This window comes from Phocoena sinus, chromosome 7, assembly GCF_008692025.1.
Source record: "Phocoena sinus isolate mPhoSin1 chromosome 7, mPhoSin1.pri, whole genome shotgun sequence".
Classification (NCBI taxonomy): domain Eukaryota; kingdom Metazoa; phylum Chordata; class Mammalia; order Artiodactyla; family Phocoenidae; genus Phocoena; species Phocoena sinus.
In genome coordinates, this window is record NC_045769.1 from 98,909,731 (window position 1) to 98,931,842 (window position 22,112).

The window sequence follows — 22,112 nt, forward strand, 5'->3', positions numbered from 1 at the left end:
AATGATCCACCCAGGTACAATGACACAAAGAATCAATTTAAAGTTTAGAAATGTAATCACACAGCACTGGCACATTATGATATTTAATTTTTAAATGTCATAAAAACAGACCTCTCTCAGCTAACAGATTATCTCCCATTCCTTTTCATTCATTCTTTTAACATATACATATTGAGCTCCTACTATGTCAGGTGCTGTTCTAGGTCCTAGGGATATAAGAGCGAATAGAGACAAAGTCTCTGTCCTCAGTGATATAAAATAATCTAGTGGTAGACAACAGAATTAAAGCCAGGTTTGTCTAACCATGCTCTAAAAGTCTACATTTTTAAGTGGTTCTAAATCCCCCAAATGTTTTTGTAAATGTTCTTCAGATGATCTGTATTTAAGGCACAATTCTGTTAATTTAAGAAACAAGGCTGTTTCTTAAATTAACATAAAGTATTTTTTTATTTCTTTAATTTATCTTTAACTCCTGATACAGACTCTGCCAATGAAAAATATTCAGTAAATGAAGAGACAATAGGATTTGGAAATAGATGGAGTCTCACTGTTGCATTGAACTTTTCATCACAGCATTTGGCCTAGAACAATTTGACGTGTCCATCTTACAGATAATAGAAAAAAATAGTAGAAGAGTAGGCTGCCATCTCAACTCTGTCTTCTACACTGATAGAGAAAACTGATATTAGTCTTGTTTTTTGTTTTTTTCTGTTTTTTGTTTGTTTGTTTTTTGGGGTTTTTTTGGCCACACAGCGAAGCTTGCAGGATCTTAGTCCCTCAACCAGGGATCAAACCCACGCTCTCGGTAGTGAAAGCGCAGAGTCCTAACCACTGAACCACCAGGGAATTAGTCTTGTTGATGCTTAGGATCCCAGAGAAAAGAAATGAAATTTTCTCTAAGCTTCACAAACCATCACAGCACCCGGTAAGCTACCTTGCAAGCAACTGTAGTTCTAAAAGTCAGAGAAACAAAAAACTGTACTGTCAGAAACAAAAACTGTCAGTAAGGTCACCAAGCTAGTGCTTCATAAATTGGTTATTAAATTTTAGAGTTGACTTTAAAATTTTTCTCAGATAGAATGCCACGTTTGGAATAATATATTTTAAAGAGACGCCTTAGTAATGGTGTAAAAAGAAAAGATTTTTACATACTCTCTCTCCAACAAGATAATAAATGCTTAAATAGAGTGACTGATAATTCCTTCATATGCTTGCTTATTATCTGTCTCCCTCCCTTCCCCAAAACACACTCACACACTAGAACATAAGCTGTATTTTGAGAGTCTAGAACAAGTGTTTAACATACGTTAAGTGCTCTTAAAATCTGTGAAATGAATAAGCAAACTGCTTATAGAGTTCTCAGTGTCAAGAAATGTATTTGTTTCTAAGTGGTAATAATATAATAACAAACATGAAGTGACAAAGTTGGTAAGAAACAAAGGACAAAGGACTTCCTTTACTATTTTCAGTCCTTAACTAATTTCCTATTCCCTTCTCTCCCCAGAGGTGGCTGAATTGCTTACTTTTAGGTCTCAGGTATCTCTAAGAAAGTACCAAATTAACAACTCTGTGGAGAGCAGCCAACATTGAGATATATTTTTATTTTAATATAGCTGTGGTGCTATCAACGCTATTTCAGTCCTTCCCGCCATGGTCAACTCCACCCGCTCTCTTCCTGAGGAGAGAAGAAACACTTACCAAAGAACTATCATAGTTGTATCTGTTGTGCAAGCAGCAAAGTAACCTTCAGCATCTGCAAACTACCAATAGTGAGACATAAAATTCAATTAAACTCATGAAATAAAGTAGAACTAATGTGAGTCACAGCTCAAAGGGAATAGAACCAAAAATCCAGAGCAGACCTATAAGGGTTTATAATCATTATTTTTTTTTAAAGACACCAATTGTACTTGAACATTGTTACTTTTTTAAAAAATCATTTATTTATTTATTTATTTTTGGCTGTGTTGGGTCTTCGTTTCTGTGCAAGGGCTTACTCTAGTTGTGGTAAGCGGGGGCCACTCTTCATTGCAGTGTGCGGGCCCCTCACTATTGCGGCCTCTCTTGTTGCGGAGCACAGGCTCCAGACGTGCAGGCTCAGTAGTTGTGGCTCACGGGCCCAGGCTCGAATCCACATCCCCTGCACTAGCAGGCAGACTCTCAACCACTGCGCCACCAGGGAAGCCCTATAATCATTATTAATAATAACAGCAGCTAATGCCAAGTACTCAACCATGTAAGGTAAGTATTATCATCTTTATTTTATTGATGAAGAAATTGAGGATAAGAAATTTCATCTAAGTAACAGAACTAGGATTAAAGCCCAGTTTAGTCTAACTCTGAACTTAAGCCCTTTTCACAATATTATAATAACATTTCAGATCACCAGGGAGAGGATGGGTGGGTTAGTGAAGAAGACAAATAACATCTTAGCATTATCATGATAACCGTGTTAACCTCAAGAATCCCCTAAATGGATTCAGACACTGGACCACTTTGAGAACCAGTGTGCTAGTGCTGTAAAAGTATGCTTTTATTCACACCCACAACCACCCTATCATTTATCCCTGCTTAAAGTTTGAAGAGGATAAATAACTTGCTAAAGATCACACAAGCAGCAAGTGACAGAACAAGATTCAAACACCAGAAGCCCATGCCCTTAAAAAACCCTTATAAATCAGTAAGAAAGAGTCAATGTAGAAAAATGGACAAGATATGGACAACTCACAAAAGAATTCTACTATGCAACAAATATATGAAAACTAACCAAAAAACACACAGATTAAACAGATACCACTGTCTACCTATCATATTGGCAAAGCATTAGGGTCTTGCTAACAGTTCAATCTCATGCACTGCTAACAGACATGAATCAGGTGCAATTATTGTAGATGATAATTTAGCAAAAGGAATCAAAAGCTATATAATGACATTACTGTTTTATCCAGCAATTATACTCTTAGGAATTTATCCTAAGTAATAACTACAGATGTGTACAAAGACATTCCTATTGAATTACAACAAAAGAGAAAGTGAAGGGACTTCCCTGGTGGCGTAGTGGTTAAGAATCCGCCTGCCAATGCAGGGGACACGGGTTCCAGCCCTGGTCCGGGAAGATCCCACATGCCGTGGAGCAACTAAGCCCGTGTGCCACAACTACTGAGCGTGTGCTCTAGAGCCCATGAGCCACAACTACTGAGCCTGTATGCCACAACTACTGAAGCCCACGTACCTAGAGCCTGTGCTCCGCAACAAGAGAAGCCACCGCAATGAGAAGCCATGCACTGCAATGAAGAGGAGACTCTGCTCGCCGCAACTAGAGAAAGCCTGAGTGCAGCAACAAAGACCCAACGCAGCCAAAAATAAAAAAATTTATTTAAAAAAAATTGGGGAAAAGAAAAAAATGGTTAAAATGGTAAATTTGATGTTATGTGTATTTTACCACAATTGTAAAAGAGAGAGGATAGAGAATTAAAAAAGAAAAAAAAAGGAAAAGGATTAATGTAAAAAAGAGTTTTATGGGCTTCCCTGGTGGTAGCGCAGTGGTCAGGAATCCACCTGCCAATGCAGGGGACACAGGTTAAAGCCCTGATCTGGGAAGATCCCATATGCTGCAAAGCAACTAAGCCTATGTGCCACAACTACTGAGCCTGTGTTCTAGAGCCTGCGAGCCACAACTACTGAGCCCGCATACCACAACTACTGAAGCCCGTGTGCCTAGAGTCCATGCTCCTCAACAAGAACAAGAGAAGCCACCGCAATGAGAAGCCCACGCACTGCAACAAAAGAGTAGCCCCCGCTCACCGCAACTAGAGAAAGCCCGCGCCCAGCAACGAAGACCCAACGCAGCCAAAAATAAATAAATAAATAAATGTGTAAAAAGAAAAAAAGAGAGAGTTTTATATTCTTCATTATCAAAAATTCAGTTTCTACTTCACGGAAGATACATCACTACATAAACTGCCATTTCTTTCAAACTTAAAAACAAGCATTTTATGTGACATTAATGATGGAATATAATTTGATTAGCCAAACATCTGAAATATGCCCTGAAATATGTTTTCATTTTAACATTATAAACTTTGAATTAGGTTTGCTTCTACAATCAACTTTACAGCTAATTAGGTGATATTTATTTGATCTGCAAATGACCACAGACTCTAGATATTCTTCTTATCCTTTATCTTCCATCAACTTCTCCACATTAATTGATTTGGACTAGTTAAGTAAGTCTTAACAACTCAGAGCGTGTCATGAGGTAAGGGAAAGAAAGTGATTATGTACCTCTGACTTCTCACAAAACATTCTGATGCCAAGCTGATTAGAAGAGTAAATTTAAAAGTATGGACAAAAGCGAGTTTTTCTTATATCATGCTATCTTCACTCATTTAAAGAACAAGTTAAAATCTGACTGTTTTTCAAAAAACTAATAGTTTGAAAAAATTTACCCCCACCTCCAACAAACACTTAAAATTTTAAACTTACAAAAGCAGCATGCTTTCCTCGAAATCCTCTTTTACACTGTTGTCTCCATGGCTTCCAAATTATAAAGCCCAAAAGGTACAGAACAAACATAGATGTTTTTGCAAAGGTACTGAAGAATGGTTTGTTGTACTGAGTAAAAACATACTGTGGAGGAAAAAGTTACAGAAACTGTGAGACAAACCTTATTACTCATTTCCAATAAAATACAATTATTACATGATTTTTAACTCTAGAAGTTCATTTGGAAGGGAAAGATCAAAAGGGATTATAAAAATATTTTGAATTCATTTCTGAATATTGTATTTGCCTTGCATACAAAGGATAATATTTCCAAAACAAAGCAGCAACAACTTGCAAAACAACTTTTGTTCAATATTCACTGAAAACCTACTATGCAACAGTATCTATACTAGCAGCTAAGGAAAAATAAGACAGGATTTCCTGAGAGGAGATCTATAGATACAGATACAGATATACAGACATAGATATAGATATGAAGAATACACAGTGTAATGTGCTAATACCATGATGGGGGATACAGGGTACCATGGCAGTACCAAAGAAAGATGGACCAGTTTGAACGTTACAGAAGTTTCCCAAAAGAAGCTATTCTTAATCTGTACCTGAAGGCCCAAACAGAGGAAACAGCATAAAGGGAGGCAATGAAACAGTATGGGTATGAAGGAAAACTGCATGAAGTTTAATGTTATTAGGAAGTTTATACAACAACCTGTAATCATTGTTTGTTTTTTCAAATTGAACTATAGTTGATTTACAGTGTTGTGTTACTTTCAGGTGTACAGCCAAGTGATTCAGTTTTTTATAATACATATATATATATTCTTTTTCAGATTCTTTTCCATTATAAGTTATTACAAAATATTGAATATAGTTCCCTGTGCTATACAGTAGATCCTTGTAATCCTCATTTAAATTGAAAATATCAGAATGAACTCATAATTTTTGTTTCCAAAAAACCTAGTTATGTGCATTGAAAAGCCTAGAAAAAAATGATAACCCAGAGAGGGCAGATGGCAGAAGGAAGAAGAACTACAATTCTGCAGCCTGTGGAAGGAAAACTACATTCACAGAAGACAGGACAAAATGGAAAGGCAGAGAACTTTGTACCAGATGAAGGAGCAAGATAAAATCCCACAAAAACAACTAAATGACGTGGAGATAGGCAAACCTTCCAGAAAAAGAACTCAGAATAATGACAGTGGAGATGATCCAGGACCTCGGAAAAAGAATGGAGGCAAAGATCGAGAAGATGCCAAGAAATGTTTAACAAAGACCTAGAGGATTAAAGAACAAACAGAGATGAACAATACAATAACTGAAATGAAAACTGCAGTAGAAGGAATCGATAGCAGAATAAATGAGGCAGAAGAATGTATAAGTGACCTGGAAGACAGAATGGTGGAATTCACTGCTTTTGGAACAGAATAAAAAAAAAAGAATAAAAGAAATGAAGGACAGCCTTAAGAGACCTCTGGGACATTAAACGCAACAACATTCACATTATAGGGGTCTCAGAAGGAGAAGAGAGAAAGGACCCAAGAAAATATTTGAAGAGATTATAGTCGAAAACTTCCCTAACATGGGAAAGGAAATAGAAGCAGAAGGGAGTGGCATGATACACTTAAACTGATGAAAGGGAAGAACCTACAACCAAGATTACTCCACCCTGCAAGGATCTCATTCAGATTTGATGGAGAGATCAAAAGCTTTACAGACAAGCAAAAGCTAAGAGATTTCAGCACCACGAAACCAGCTCTACAACAAGTGCTAAAGGAACTTCTCTAAGTAGGAAACACAAAGAAGAAAGGAACTACAAAAACAAACCCAAAACAATTAAGAAAATGGTCATAGGAACATACATATCGATAATTACCTTAAACATGAATGGATTAAATGCTCCAACAAAAAGACACAGGCTTGCTGAATGGATACAAAAACAAGACCCATATATATGCTGTCTACAAGAGACCCCACTTCAGACCTAGGGACACATACATACTGAAGTGAGGGGATGGAAAAAGATATTCCATGTAAATGGAAATCAAAAGAAAGCTGGAGTAGCAATACTCATATCAGATAAAATAGACTTTAAAATAAAGAATGTTACAAGAGATAAGGAAGGAAGTACATAATGATCAAGGGATCAATCCAAGAAAAACATATAACAATTATAGATACATATGCACCCAAAAAGGAGCAACACAATACATAAGGGAACTGCTAACAGCTATTAAAGAGGAAATTGGGCTTCCCTAGTGGTGCAGTGGTTGAGAGGCAACCTGCCGATGCAGGGGACATGGGTTCATGCCCTGGTCCGGGAAGATCCCACATGCCACGGAGCGGCTGGGCCCATAAGCCGTGGCCGCTGAACCTGCGCGTCCGGAGCCTATGCTCCGCAACGGGAGAGGCCACCACAGTGAGAGGCCCGCGTAAAGCAAAAAAAAAAAAAAAAAAACAAAAAAATCTTCTAACAAACAAAAGCCCAGGACCAGATGGCTTCACAGGTGAATTCTATCAAACATTTAAAGAAGAGCTAACACCCATCCTTCTCAAACTCTTCCAAAAAATTGCAGAGGAAGGAATACTCCCAAACTCATTCTACAAGGCCACCATCACCCTGATACCAAAACCAGATACTACCAGAAAACAAAGATACCACAAAAAAAGAAAATTACAGACCAATATCACTGATGAATATAGATGCAAAAATCCTCAACAAAATACTAGCAAACAGAATCCAGACAGCAATCAGTGAAGAAAAAGAAATAAAAGGAATCCAAATTGGAAAAGAAGTAAAGCTGTCACTGTTTGCAGATGACATGATACTGTACATAGAGAATACTAAAGACTCTACCAAAAAATTACTAGAGCTAATCAATGAGTTTGGTAAAGTAGCAGGATACAAAATTAATGCACAGAAATCTCTTGCATTCCTATACACTAATGATGAAAAATCTGAAAGAGAAATTAAGGAAACACTCCCATTTACCACTGCAACAAAAAGAATAAAATACCTAGGAATAAACCTACCTAAGAAGACAAAAGACCTGTATGCAGAACAGAATAAGACACTGATGAAAGAAATTAAAGATGATACAAACAGGTGGAGAGATATACCGTGTTCTTGGATTGGAAGAATCAACATTGTGAAAATGACTCTACTACCCAAAGCAATCTACAGATTCAATGCAATCCCTATCAAACTACCAATGGCATTTTTCACAGAACTAGAACAAAAAATTTCACAATTTGTACGGAAACACAAAAGACCCCGGATAGCCAAAGCAATCTTGAGAAAGAAAAATGAAGCTGGAGGACTCAGACTCCCTGGCTTTAGATTATATTACAAAGCTACAGTAATTAACACAGTATGGTACTGGCACAAAAACGGAAATATAGATCAATGGAACAAGATAGAAAGCCCAGAGATAAACCCACGCACATATGGTCACCTTATTTTTGATAAGGAGGCAAGAATATACAATGAAGAAAAGACAGCCTCTTCAATAAGTGGTGCTGGGAAAACTGGACAGGTACATGTAAAAGAATGAAATTAGAACACTCCCTACCACTATACACAAAAATAAACTCAAAATGGATTAAAGACCTAAATGTAAGGCCAGACACTATAAAACTCTTAGAGGAAAACATAGGCAGGACACTCCATGACATAAATCACAGCAAAATCCTTTTTGACCCACCTCCTAGAGAAATGGAAATAAAAACAAAAATAAAGAAATGGGACCTAATGAAACTTAAAAGCTTTTGCACAGCAAAGGGCACCATAAACAAGACAAAAAGACAGCCCTCAGAATGGGAGAAAATATTTGTAAATTGGAGAAAATATTTGCAAATGAAGCAACTAAGGATTAATCTCCAAAATTTACAAGCAGCTCATGCAGCTCAATATGAAAAAACAAACAACCCAATCCAAAAATTAGCAGAAGACCTAAATAGACATTTCTCCAAAGAAGATATACAGACTGCCAACAAACACATGAAAGAATGCTCAACATCACTAATCATTAGAGAAATGCAAATCAAAACTACAATGAGGTATCACCTCACACCAGTCAGAATGGCCATCATCAAAAAATCTACAAACAATAAATGCTGGAGAGGGTGTGGAGAAAAGGGAACCCTTCTGCACTGTTGGTAGGAATGTAAACTGATACAGCCACTATGGAGAACAGTACGGAGGTTCCTTAAAAAACTAAAAATAGAACTACCATACGGCCCAGCAATCCCACTACTGGGCATATACCCAGAGAAAACCATAATTCAATAAGAGTCATGTACCACAATGTTCACTGCAGCTCTATTTACAATAGCCAGGACATGGAAGCAACCCAAGTGTCCATCGACATATGAATGGATAAAGAAGATGTGGCACACATATACGATGGAATATTACTCAGCCATAAAAAGAAACGAAATTGGGTCATTGGTAGAGAGGTGGATGGATCTAGAGAATGTCATACAGAGTGAAGTAAGTCAGAAAGAGAAAAACAAATACCCTATGCTAACACATGTATGTGGAACCTAGAAAAATGGTACAGATGAACCGGTTTGCAGGGCAGAAATAGAGACACAGATGTAGAGAACAAACGTATGGACACCAAGTGGGGAAAGTGGCGGGTGGTGGTGGTGGTGGTGTGATGAATTGGGAGATTGGGATTGACATGTATACACTGATGTGTATAAAATAGATAACTAATAAGAACATGCTTTATAAAAAAAATAAATTAAATAAATTAAAAAAAAAAAAAAGGATAACCCAGAAGGAATGAGCACCTCTAGCATCCAGATGATGATCTGTACCATCTTGCACACAAAAAAAACACAGGCCCTTGAAGAAACGGTTAAATCCAAGTATGGGACAGGAATGTATGAGATGAGTCTGGGGCATCTTGTGCCAGAAGGCAAACAGGATGTTAAAGATTAATGGGGTAATATTGAAAGGACACTGGAGGGAATTTAAAGGGGCTCCCACCAGCCACAGATAGGGCAGTTTAAGCATCTAAAGGGATAATAACTGGGCTTCCCTGGTGGCGCAGTGGTTGAGAGTCCGCCTGCCAATGCAGGGGACACGGGTTCATGCCCCGGTCCGGGAAGATCCCACATGCCGCGGAGCAGTTGGGCCCGTGAGCCATGGCCGCTAAGCCTGCGCGTCCGGAGCCTGTGCTTCGCAAAGGAGAGGCCACAGCAGTGAGAGGCCCGTGTACCGCAAAAAAAAAAAAAGGGATAATAACCACAATTGCTTAAAACACATCAAATATACAAAAATCCATAAATGTATAATGATATGCAAAAAATTCTCAATGGTTACTTCCGAAAGTTGCTAGGCAACATTAGTTTAAAATGAATAAAGGGGAAAAAAATGAATAAAGGGAAAGAATCAAGATTTATCCAACCTTTCCTATATGACCCGTGTATCAGGATAACCAAAGAGTAGTTGTGGAAAAGTTCTCCTTAAAGAATTCTAGCTATAAACGCAGAAGGAACGACCCTTAGAAAAATCACCATTTTACAACCCTAGTGAAATACTCTATCTGGGCAATAATTATATGGATATTCAACCACTACCTAAAGATTGATGAGGAACTTACAGTGCTCAAATTGGCATCATCCAAAGTAAGACTTGCAGACATTATGGGCCTCATGTTGTGATGTCCAAGGAAGTACCCAATACCACCAAGGCATTTTTTCCTAAAAACTGAACCTAAATCAAATCAAGACTTTACATCTACCATTTTACAGGAAATAAGAGACAAAGGAGCAAGCTAAATGACATCTCAAGGAAGTAATTAGCCAAATCCAGAACGTGTGTCCTGTGGACTTAATGTTTGTATCCACTTAGGTGAAAATCTTAACCCCCAATGTGATGGTATGAGGAAGCAGGAGCCTGTGGGATGTGATTAGGTCACGAGGCTAAGTCATGAATGAGATTAGTTCCATATAAAAGAGACTCCGGAGAGCTCTCCTGCCCCTTATGCTTTGTGAGGACACAGTGAGAAGACTGCCATCTAAGAACCAGGAAGCGGTTCACAACAGACATCAAAACTGCTGGTGCCTTGATCTTGGGTTTTTCAGTCTCCAGAACTGTAAGAAATGTTGTTTGAACCACCCGGTCTACAGTAGTCTGTTACGGTAGCAGTCCAAATGGACTACGACAGTGTGATATATTCTACAGGAAGAATGATCCAATTTCTCCAACAAATCAAAAAAAAAAAAGAAAGGGAGGGAATACAGTTAAGGACTAAAAGTGACTTAAAAGTTCTAACAAATGTAATGTGTTAGAACCTAAGAAGATGTCCTCGACAATCAGGGAAATTTGAATATCAGATGATTTTAATGAATTATAATTGATTTTGTGAGATATATTAATGGCATGGTAATTATATTTACAAAATTAGAAGTCCTTTTGGATAAATATGAAAGAATTTATAGGTGAAATGACAGGTAGCTAGAAGTTGCTTTAAACAGTGGAAGAAAAAATGTTTGGGAAGGGGTTGATAAGACTGGCAAAATTTGGGGCTTCCCTGGTGGCACAGTGGTTAAGAATCCGTCTGCCAAGGCAGGGGACACGAGTTCGAGCCCTGGTCTGGGAAGATCCCACATGCCGCGGAGCAGCTAAGCCCGTGCACCACAACTACTGAGCCTGTGCTCCAGAGCACACGAGCCACAACTCCTGAGCCCGCGAGCCACAACTACTGAATCCTGCGTGCCTAGAGCCCGTGCTCCGCAACGAGAGAAGCCACCGCAATGAGAAGCCCAAGCACCGCAACAAAGAGTAGCCCCCGCTCGCAGCAACTAAAGAAAAGCCCGCGTGCAGCAACAAAGACCCAACACAGCCAAAAATAAATAAATAGAATAAATAAATCTATTAAAAAAAACTATTGGCAAAATTTGATAACTGTTAAAGGTAAGTGATGGGTACGTGAAGATCCATTACACCATTCTCTCTACTTTGTATATGTCAGAAAATTTCCACAATAAGAAGACTGGAGGGACCTTGAAGATGGCGGAAGAGTAAGACACGGAGATCGCCTTCCTCCCCACGGATACACCAGAAATACATCCACACGTGGAACAACTCCTACAGAACTCCTACTGAAGGCTGGCAGAAGACCTCAGACCTCCCAAAAGGCAAGAAACTCCCCACGTAACTGGGTAGGGCAAAAGAAAAAACAGAGACAAAAGAATAAGGACGGCACCTGCACCAGTGGGAGGGAGCTGTGAAGGAGGAAAAGTTTCCACACACTAGGAAGCCCCTCCGCGGGCGGAGACTGCGGGAGGCAGAGGGGGGAGTTTCGGGACCGCGGAGTAGTGCACAGCGACGGGTGCGGAGGGCAAAGCGGGGAGATTCCTGCACAGACGATCGGTGCTGACCGGCACTCACCAGCCCGAGTGGCTTGTCTGCTCACCCGCCGGGGCGGGCGGGGCTGCGAGCTGAGGCTCGGGTTTTGGTTTTGGACGGAGCTCAGGGAGAGGACTGGGGTTGGCGGCTTGAACATAGCCTGAAGGGGTTAGTGCACCACGACTAGCCGGGAGGGAGTTCGGGGAAAAGCCTGCACCGGCCGAAGAGGCAAGAGACTTTTTCTTCCCTCTTTGTCTCCTGGTGCGCGAGGAGAGGGGTTTAAGAGCGCTGCTTAAAGGAACTCCAGAGACGGGCGCGAGCCGCGGCTAAAAGCGCGAACCCCAGAGACGGGCGCGAGCCGCGGCTGAGGGCGCGAGCCCCCGAGACGGGCGCGAGCCACGGCGGGAAGCGCGAACCCCAGAGACGGGCGCGAGCCGCGGCTGAAACCGCGGACCCCAGAGACGGGCGGGAGACGCTAAGGCTGCTGCTGCCGCCACCAAGGGGCCTGTGTGCGAGCACAGGTCACTCTCCACACCCCTCTTCCGCGGAGCCTGTGCAGCCCGCCACTGCCAGGTTCCCGGGATCCAGGGACAACTTCCCCGGGAGTACGCACGGCGGGTCTCAGGCTGGTGCAACATCACGCCGGCCTCTGCCGCAACGTCACGCTGCCTCTGCAGCTGCAGGCCCGCCCCGCAAGTAGTGCCCCTCCTTCCCCCATCCCCCAACCCCCGGCCTGAGTGAGCCGGAGGCCTCGAATCAGCGGCTCCTTTAACCCCATCCTGTCTTAGCAAAAAAACAGACGCCCTCCGGCGACCTACACGCAGAGGCAGGGCCAAATCCAAAGCTGAGCTCCTGTGAGCTGTGAGAACAAAGAAGAGAAAGGGAAATCTCTCCCAGCAGCCACAGAAACAGCGGATTAAAGCTCCACAATCAACTTGATATACCCTGCATCTGTGGAATACCTGAATAGACAAGGAATGATCCCAAATTGAAGAGGTGGAATTTAGGAGCGAGATCTATGATTTTTTTTCCCTTTTCCTCTTTTTGTGAATGTGTACGTGTATGCTTCTGTGTGAGATCCTGTCTGTATACTCTTGCTTCCACTATTTGTCCTAGGGCTCTATCCGTCCATGACTTTTTTTTAAAAAATTCTTTTTCTTAATAATTAAGTTTAATTGTGATAACTTTATTATACTTTACCTTCGTTCTTTCTTTCTTTCCTTCCTTCCTTCCCTCCTTTAGACAACGAATCACCCCAAATTGAGGAGGTGGTCTCAGGGAGCAGGATTTATGATTTTTCCCCCTTTACCTCTTTTTGTGAAGGTGTATGTGTATGCTTCTGTGTAAGATTTTCTCTGTATAGCTTTGCTTCCAACATTTGTCCTAAGGTTCTATCCGTCCCTTTTTTTTTTTTTCTAAATATTTCTTAATTCAATAACTATATTATACTTTATTTTATTTTTACTGTATCATCTTTCTTTCTGTCTTTTTTCCTTCTTTCCCTCCTTCCTTCCTTCCTCCCTCCCTCCCTCCCTCCCTCCTTTCTTTCCTTCTTTGCTTCTTTCTTCCTTCCTTCCTTTCCTCCTTTCCGTCTTTCTTTACTCATACTTCTACTAATTCTCCCTACTTTTTCTCCCTTTTATTCTGAGCTGTGTGGATGAAAGGCTCTTGGTGCTCCAGCCAGGAGTCAGGGCTCTGCCTCTGAGGTAGGAGAGCCAACTTCAGGACACTGGTCAACAAGAGACCTCCCAGCTCCACATAATATTAAACGGTGGAAATATCCCAGAGACCTCCATCTTAACACCAGCACCCAGCTTCACTCAACGACCAGCAAGCCACAGTGCTGGACAACCTATGCCAAACAACTAGCAAAACAGGAACACAACCCCACCCATTAGCAGAGAGGCTGCCTAAAATCATAATAAGGCCACAGACACCCCAAAACACACCACCAGACGTGAACCTGCCCACTAGAGAGACAAGATCCAGCCTCATCCAGCACAACACAGGCACTAGTCCCCTCCACCAGGAAGCCTACACAACCCACTGAAACAACCTTAGCCACTGGAGACAGACATCAAAAACAACGGGAACTACGAAAGTGCAGCCTGCAAAAAGGAGACCCCAAACACAGTAAGATAAGCAAAATGAGAAGACAGAAAAACACACAGCAGATGAAGGAGCAAGATAAAAACCCACCAGACCTAACAAATGAAGAGGAAATAGGCAATCTACCTGAAAAAGAATTCAGAATAATGATAGTAAGGATGATCCGAAATCTTGGAAGTAGAATGGACAAAATGCAAGAAACAGTTAACAAGGACCTACAAGAACTAAAGATGAAACAAGCAACGATGAACAATGCAATAAATGAAATTAAAATCACTCTAGATAGGATCAATAGCAGAATAACTGAGGCAGAAGAACGGATAAGTGACCTGGAAGATAAAGTAGTGGAAATAACTACTGCAGAGCAGAATAAAGAAAAAAGAATGAAAAGAACTGAGGACAGTCTCAGAGACCTCTGGGACAACATGAAACGCACCAACATTCGAATTATAGGGGTTCCAGAAGAAGAAGAAAGAAAGAAAGGGACTGAGAAAATATTTGAAGAGATTATAGTTGAAAACTTCCCTAATATGGGAAAGGAAATAGTTAATCAAGTCCAGGAAGCACAGAGGGTCCCATACAGGATAAATACAAGGAGAAACACGCCAAGACACATATTAATCAAACTGTCAAAAATTAAATACAAAGAAAGCATATTAAAAGCAGCAAGGGAAAAACAACAAATAACACACAAGGGAATCCCCATAAGGTTAACCGCTGATCTCTCAGCAGAAACCCTACAAGCCAGAAGGGAGTGGCAGGACATACTGAAAGTGATGAAGGAGAATAGCCTGCAACCAAGACTACTCTACCCAGCAAGGATCTCATTCACATTTGATGGAGAAATTAAAACCTTTACAGACAAGCAAAAGCTGAGAGAGTTCAGCACCACCAAACCAGCTTTACAACAAATGCTAAAGGAACTTCTCTAGACACGAAACACAAGAGAAGGAAATGACCTATAGTAGCGAACCCAAAACAATATATAAAATGGAAATAGGAACATACATATCGATAATTACCTTAAATGTAAATGGACTAAATGCTCCCACCAAAAGACACAGATTGGCTGAATGGATACAAAAACAAGACCCTTATATATGCTGTCTACAAGAGACCCACTTCAGAACTAGAGACACATACAGACTGAAAGTAAGGGGATGGAAAAAGATATTCCATGCAAATGGAAACCAAAAGAAAGCTGGAGTAGCAATTCTCATATCAGACAAAATAGACTTTAAAATAAGGACTATTAAAAGGGACAAAGAAGGACACTACATAATGATCAAGGGATCGATCCAAGAAGAAGATAGAACAATTGTAAATATTTATGCACCCAACATAGGAGCATCTCAATACATAAGGCAAATACTAACAACCATAAAAGGGGAGATCAACAGTAACACATTCATAGTAGGGGACTTTAACACCCCACTTTCACCCATGGACAGATCATCCAAAATGAAAATAAATAAGGAAACACAAGCTTTAAATGATACATTAAACAAGATGGACTTAATTGATATTTATAGGACACTCCATCCAAAAACAACAGAATACACATTTTTCTCAAGTGCTCACGGAACATTCTCCAGGATAGATCATATCTTGGGTCACAAATCAAGCCTTGGTAAATTTAAGAAAACTGAAATTGTATCAAGTATCTTTTCCGACCACAACGCCATGAGACTAGATATCAATTACAGGAAAAGATCTTTAAAAAATACAAACACATGGAGGCTAAACAATACACTACTTAATAATGAAGTGATCACTGAAGAAATCAAAGAGGAAATAAAAAAATACCTAGAAACAAATGACAATGGAGACACAACGACCCAAAACCTATGGGATGCAGCAAAAGCAGTTCTAAGGGGGAAGTTTATAGCAATACAAGCCCACCTTAAGAAGCAGGAAACATCTCGAATAAACCACCTAACCTTGCACCTCAAGCAATTAGAGAAAGAAGAACAAAAAAACCCCAAAGCTAGCAGAAGGAAAGAAATCATAAAAATCAGATCAGAAATAAATGAAAAAGAAGTGAAGGAAACAATAGCAAAGATCAATAAAACTAAAAGCTGGTTCTTTGAGAAGATAAACAAAATAGATAAACCACTAGCCAGACTCATCAAGAAAAAAAGGGAGAAGACTCAAATCAATAGAATTAGAAATGAAAAAGGAGAAGTAACGACTGACACTGCAGAAATAAAAAAAATCATGAGAGATTACTACAAGCAACTCTATGCCAATAAAATGGACAATCTGGAAGAAATGGACAAATTCTTAGAAATGCACAACCTGCCAAGACTGAATCAGGAAGAAATAGAAAATATGAACAGACCAATCACAAGCACTGAAATTGAAACTGTGATTAAAAACCTTCCAACAAACAAAAGCCCAGGACCAGATGGCTTCACAGGTGAATTCTATCAAATGTTTAGAGAAGAGCTAACACCTATCCTTCTCGAACTCTTCCAAAATATAGCAGAGGGAGGAACACTCCCAAATTCCTTCTACGAGGCCACCATCACCTTGATACCAAAACCAGACAAGGATGTCACAAAGAAAGAAAACTACAGGCCAATATCACTGATGAACATAGATGCAAAAATCCTCAACAAAATACTAGCAAACAGAATCCAACAGCACATTAAAAGGATCATACACCATGATCAAGTGGGGTTTATTCCAGGAATGCAAGGATTCTTCAATATACGCAAATCTATCAATGTGATAAACCATATTAACAAATTGAAGGAGAAAAACCATATGATCATCTCAATAGATACAGAGAAAGCTTTCGACAAAATTCAACACCCATTTATGATAAAAACCCTCCAGAAAGTAGGCATAGAGGGAACTTTCCTAAACATAATAAAAGCCATATATGACAAGCCCACAGCAAACATCATCCTCAATGGTGAAAAACTGAAAGCATTTCCACTAAGATCAGGAACAAGACAAGGTTGCCCACTCTCACCACTCTTATTCAACATAGTTTTGGAAGTTTTAGCCACAGCAATCAGAGAAGAAAAGGAAATAAAAGGAATCCAAATCGGAAAAGAAGAAGTAAAGCTGTCACTGTTTGCAGATGACATGATACTATACATAGAGAATCCTAAAGATGCTACCAGAAAACTACTAGAGCTAATCAATGAATTTGGTAAAGTAGCAGGATACAAAATTAATGCACAGAAATCTCTGGCATTCCTATATACTAATGATGAAAAATCTGAAAGTGAAATCAAGAAAACACTCCCATTTACCATTGCAACAAAAAGAATAAAATATCTAGGAATAAACCTACCTAAGGATACGAAAGACCTGTATGCAGAAAATTATAAGACACTGATGAAAGAAATTAAAGATGATACAAATAGATGGAGAGATATACCATGTTCTTGGATGGGAAGAATCAACATTGTGAAAATGACTCTACTACCCAAAGCAATCTACAGATTCAATGCAATCCCTATCAAACTACCACTGGCATTTTTCACAGAACTAGAACAAAAATTTCGCAATTTGTATGGAAACACAAAAGACCCCGAATAGCCAAAGCAATCTTGAGAACGAAAAAAGGAGCTGGAGGAATAAGGCTCCCTGACTTCAGACTATATTACAAAGCAACAGTAATCAAGACAGTATGGTACTGGCACAAAAACAGAAAGATAGATCAGTGGTACAGGATAGAAAGCCCAGAGATAAACCCACGCACATATGGACACCTTATCTTTGATAAAGGAGGCAGGAATGTACAGTGGAGAAAGGACAGCCTCTTCAATAAATGGTGCTGGGAAAACTGGACAGGTACATGTAAAAGTATGAGATTAGATCACTCCCTAACACCATACACAAAAATAAGCTCAAAATGGATTAAAGACCTAAATGTAAGGCCAGAAACTATCAAACTCTTAGAAGAAAACATAGGAAGAACACTCTATGACATAAATCACAGCAAGATCCTTTCTGACCCACCTCCTAGAGTAATGGAAATAAAAACAAAAATAAACAAATGGGACCTAATGAAACTTCAAAGCTTTTGCACAGCAAAGGAAACCATAACCAAGACCAAAAGACAACCCTCAGAATGGGAGAAAACATTTGCAAATGAAGCAACTGACAAAGGATTAATCTCCAAAATTTACAAGCAGCTCATGCAGCTCAATAACAAAAAAACAAACAACCCCATCCAAAAATGGGCAGAAGACCTAAATAGACATTTCTCCAAAGAAGATATACAGAATGCCAACAAACACATGAAAGAATGCTCAACATCATTAATCATTAGAGAAATGCAAATCAAAACTACAATGAGATATCATCTCACACCAGTCAGAATGGCCATCATCAAAAAATCAAGAAACAATAAATGCTGGAGAGGGTGTGGAGAAAAGGGGACACTCTTGCACTGCTGGTGGGAATGTGAATTGGTTCAGCCACTGTGGAGAACAGTATGGAGGTTCCTTAAAAAACTACAAATAGAATTACCATATGACCCAGCAATCCCACTACTTGGCATATACCCTGAGAAAACCAAAATTCAAAAAGAGTCATGTACCAAAATGTTCATTGCAGCTCTATTTACAATAGCCAGGACATGGAAACAACCTAAGTGCCCATCATCGGATGAATGGATAAAGAAGATGTGGCACATATACACAATGGAATATTACTCAGCCTTAAAAAGAAATGAAATTGAGCTATTTGTAATGAGATGGATAGACCTAGAGTCTGTCATACAGAGTGAAGTAAGTCAGAAAGAAAAAGACAAATACCGTATGCTAACACATATATATGGAATTTAAGGGAAAAAAATGTCATGAAGAACCTAGGGGTAAGATAGGAATAAAGACGCAGACCTACTGGAGAACGGACTTGAGGGTATGGGGAGGGGGAGGGGTGAGTTTTGACAGGGCGAGAGAGAGTCATGGACATATACACACTAACAAACGTAGTAAGGTAGATAGCTGGGGGGAAGCAGCCGCAAGGCACAGGGATATTAGCTCGGTGCTTTGTGACAGCCTGGAAGGGTGGGATGGGGAGAGTGGGAGGGAGGGAGACGCAAGAGGGAAGACATATGGGGACATATGTATATGTATAGCTGATTCACTTTGTTATAAAACAGAAACTAACACACCATTGTAAAGCAATTATACCCCAATAAAGATGTTAAAAAAAAAAAAAAAAAAAAAGAAGACTGATTTTCAATTTTGAAATACACAGTATATCTTAAGTTTGAAGAGCATATGTGGCTGAGGAATTAGACACATTACATATGCTCCTGGATAATCAAATTATAAAATATCCTCTTATCAACAGGTTTTACTTTTTGCAAAAATAGGGACAAGTTTGTTGTTGGGTTTTTTGTTTTTTCTTTGCTTAGATATGGATTGTTAAATTATAATTTAATCAGGTGCTCTTTTGTCCTAAATTTTATTACGTGATAAATAAAAACCAAACTATTTATTTAAAACTAAAATAAAATTTTAAAGATAGGCTTATTTCCCTGTCAACATTAAAGAGGGTTCTTTGTAGTTAAACTACAGAGTGTTAATCTAAAAACTAAAAAGGCTGTAGAAAAGTGAAAAATAAATGGCCTATTGTATTCCAGAGCCTAAGTCCAAAAAGGCTAAACATTTATTCATTTATCGGATACAATGTCAATGTCAACTATTTACTTAGCTACCATGCGAGATGACCAGCAGTATCACACTGCTTCTTTTGAGATTTAAGCTCATTTTATCAATGCTAGTCTTCCTTTTGCCTTACGATAGCAACATGTAAGTTGAAATGCAGTAACTTCTGAAAATAGGTTTTTACAGAGATCATTAGCCAAACAGAATAAAGTACCTGTACAAGTTGAAAGAAAAACTAGCTTGTGAACTCAAAATACCACATTACTACCGACAGGTCATCAATAAAAACAATATAAAATTTAACTAAAGGCAATCACTGTATACATATACTTCATAATAATGTTTGAATCGGCAAACATATAAATGTCCATGCACGCATGTATGTGTACGATAGTGCCCTTGTACATGAAAACTCAGATCACTTTCACTCATCTGTCCTAAAGCATTCTCACTTTCTACTAAATGGTGACAAATGGATTCGCATCCTAGATGGCTGTTCCACTAGAAGATAGTATTTCTAAAGAAAGAAATTAATTTAGGAAAAAAAACAACAAAAACACCCACAAATATTAAGAAAACGTACCTCATTTTCTAAATAACCTCCCTAAAAGATATAAGAAAACTGTATGAAGCAACAAAAAGAGTATCCTTTCAGTTTCAACTTGAATTGATACTAATTCATTATCAAAGAAAAGATAAATAATTCAACAATCTTCAAAATACTGCTTTAAGATGAGAGATAGTAATGACAAGAGATACAATAATAATATTTCTATAACGCAACATCAGTCCTAGACAAGAATTACATACCGAAGTAAGTTCTGAGGATGCGACCCATATCACATCAACAAGTAGGAGAATAACAATCCCAAGAGCCATTCGCCTGCGCTGAGTGAAACCACTGCTCTGGGAATTCATTCGGTTCATGATAAATACACACACCATTTGCAGTCTGTTTCGTGAAAATACAGATCACATTAGAGGAGATATTTTTTAAATAACCATAAAAAATGAGAAAATTAGTATAACAGAAATATCTTACATTTGTTAAGCTAACGTTCAGGTTGAAAGTCATACAGGTAAAAAAAAAAAAAAAAGGTGTGTAATTTACCTTATTCTAAAGGCCTTTCTGAGGTCTTCAAGAGCAGCGCCTGAAAACTGGTCAGATCTGAGTCTGAAAGGAGGTGAAAAACTCAGCGCACCTAAAAACCACCACAAAACAATGCTTATGAAAACATCAACCACTCAACATAAGATTCCTAAGCTGTTTTTCACTCTTCACCTTCCAAATGAAAGCAAATGAAAGAATATCAAAGTGTGTAAAATATAACTGACACTTTCCTCTAGACTTTCATGTTATCCGTTGTGTATTTCTAATTATACTCAGAAAAGAACATGGTACAGGAAAAAAAAAAGCAGTATTCAACAAACGGCATATTCAAGAATAGTTAGCTACTGAAAAATAGCTTCTCCGAGTTTCATAAATACAGAACTGCATTCGCCTCCCGTGCCTCTCTCCGGAGGTACCCACTCCCGGGACAGCGTCTAGACACGCGCCTGTTCCTAAGTGTCTTTTCCGTCCCCGATCTCGAGCGGAGTTGGGTGATGTGAGAGGAAGGGATTTGTTGTGAGTCTCGACGGCACGTTTCCAAGCACCTCACGTGGTAAAGGGAAAGGATCCTCCAGGCTTCCCCACCCACCCCTGTCCACTTATTTTAGCTCTAAATAGTCATTCAGGAGACGGGTGGGGAAACAGCTGTTAAAGGGAATCTTCCTTTTTCGGAGGAAAAAAAAAAAAGTTAAGCCGGTGACGCCTCCCCTGGGTAGGCGAGTAAAGCCCTGAAGCGGCGGCGCCCAGGCAGCTTCCCCAGACACCGTTGCCGTTTAGGTCAAAGCACGTCGGCTGCTACCAAAGGCTGGAGGTGGGGCTGTTGGTGGACCCTCGATCCCGGCTTCGGTGCCGGGTGATTTCGCGGGCCTCCCGTGCCTACCTACCTGGCCTTCTTGCCCCGCGATGGTGTCGTGGCGGCACCATGAGCGGACCCGGCCCGGACCCGCCGCCGCCCAGGGCCACGGCCGCGGCCTCGGACTCACAGGGCTGTCGCGGCGCCTGACATCGCGCTGCGCTGGAGGCCCAGCCCCTGAAGCCGCGGTGCCCCTCGGGGCTAGGCTGCCGACGCCCCCCGGCTCCACTCGGCCCGGGAGGGCGGGGTGCGGGTGAGAGTGAGGAACCGCGCAGGCAGCGATGGCCGCGGAGGCCTGGAGCTGGATCCAGGCACCGCCCTGGGCCCGCCCCCGGACCCGCCCCCGGGCCCGGCCAGCCAGCCTGGCCTGCGGCCCTGCCCCACGGCCTGAGGGCGGTGGCGCGCGGGTTACGTCACGGAAGCGCAAAGGCGGCCGCGGGAGGGTCCGCCTCTAGGGTGGTTTGGCGACGCTGGGCACCGAGCGCGGAGGAGGTGCGGCTGGGGCGGCAGGGAGGAGCGGAGGTGGGAAGAAGG

The 22,112-nt window shown here is 40.4% G+C and overlaps 1 protein-coding gene across 1 annotated transcript in view; it reads right to left on the reverse strand.

The window, feature by feature from the left end:
* The window catches only part of SLC35F5 (solute carrier family 35 member F5), a 53,084-nt gene extending 31,219 nt beyond the window's left edge, over positions 1–21,865 (reverse strand). Inside the window, 5 exon segments of the mRNA XM_032637515.1 lie at positions 1,707–1,760; positions 4,486–4,629; positions 20,425–20,566; positions 20,726–20,816; positions 21,610–21,865. Of these exon segments, the coding sequence (XP_032493406.1) occupies positions 1,707–1,760; positions 4,486–4,629; positions 20,425–20,566; positions 20,726–20,816; positions 21,610–21,649 (471 nt within the window). The 5' untranslated portion in view covers positions 21,650–21,865.
* Between the last annotated feature and the right edge of the window lie 247 nt (positions 21,866–22,112).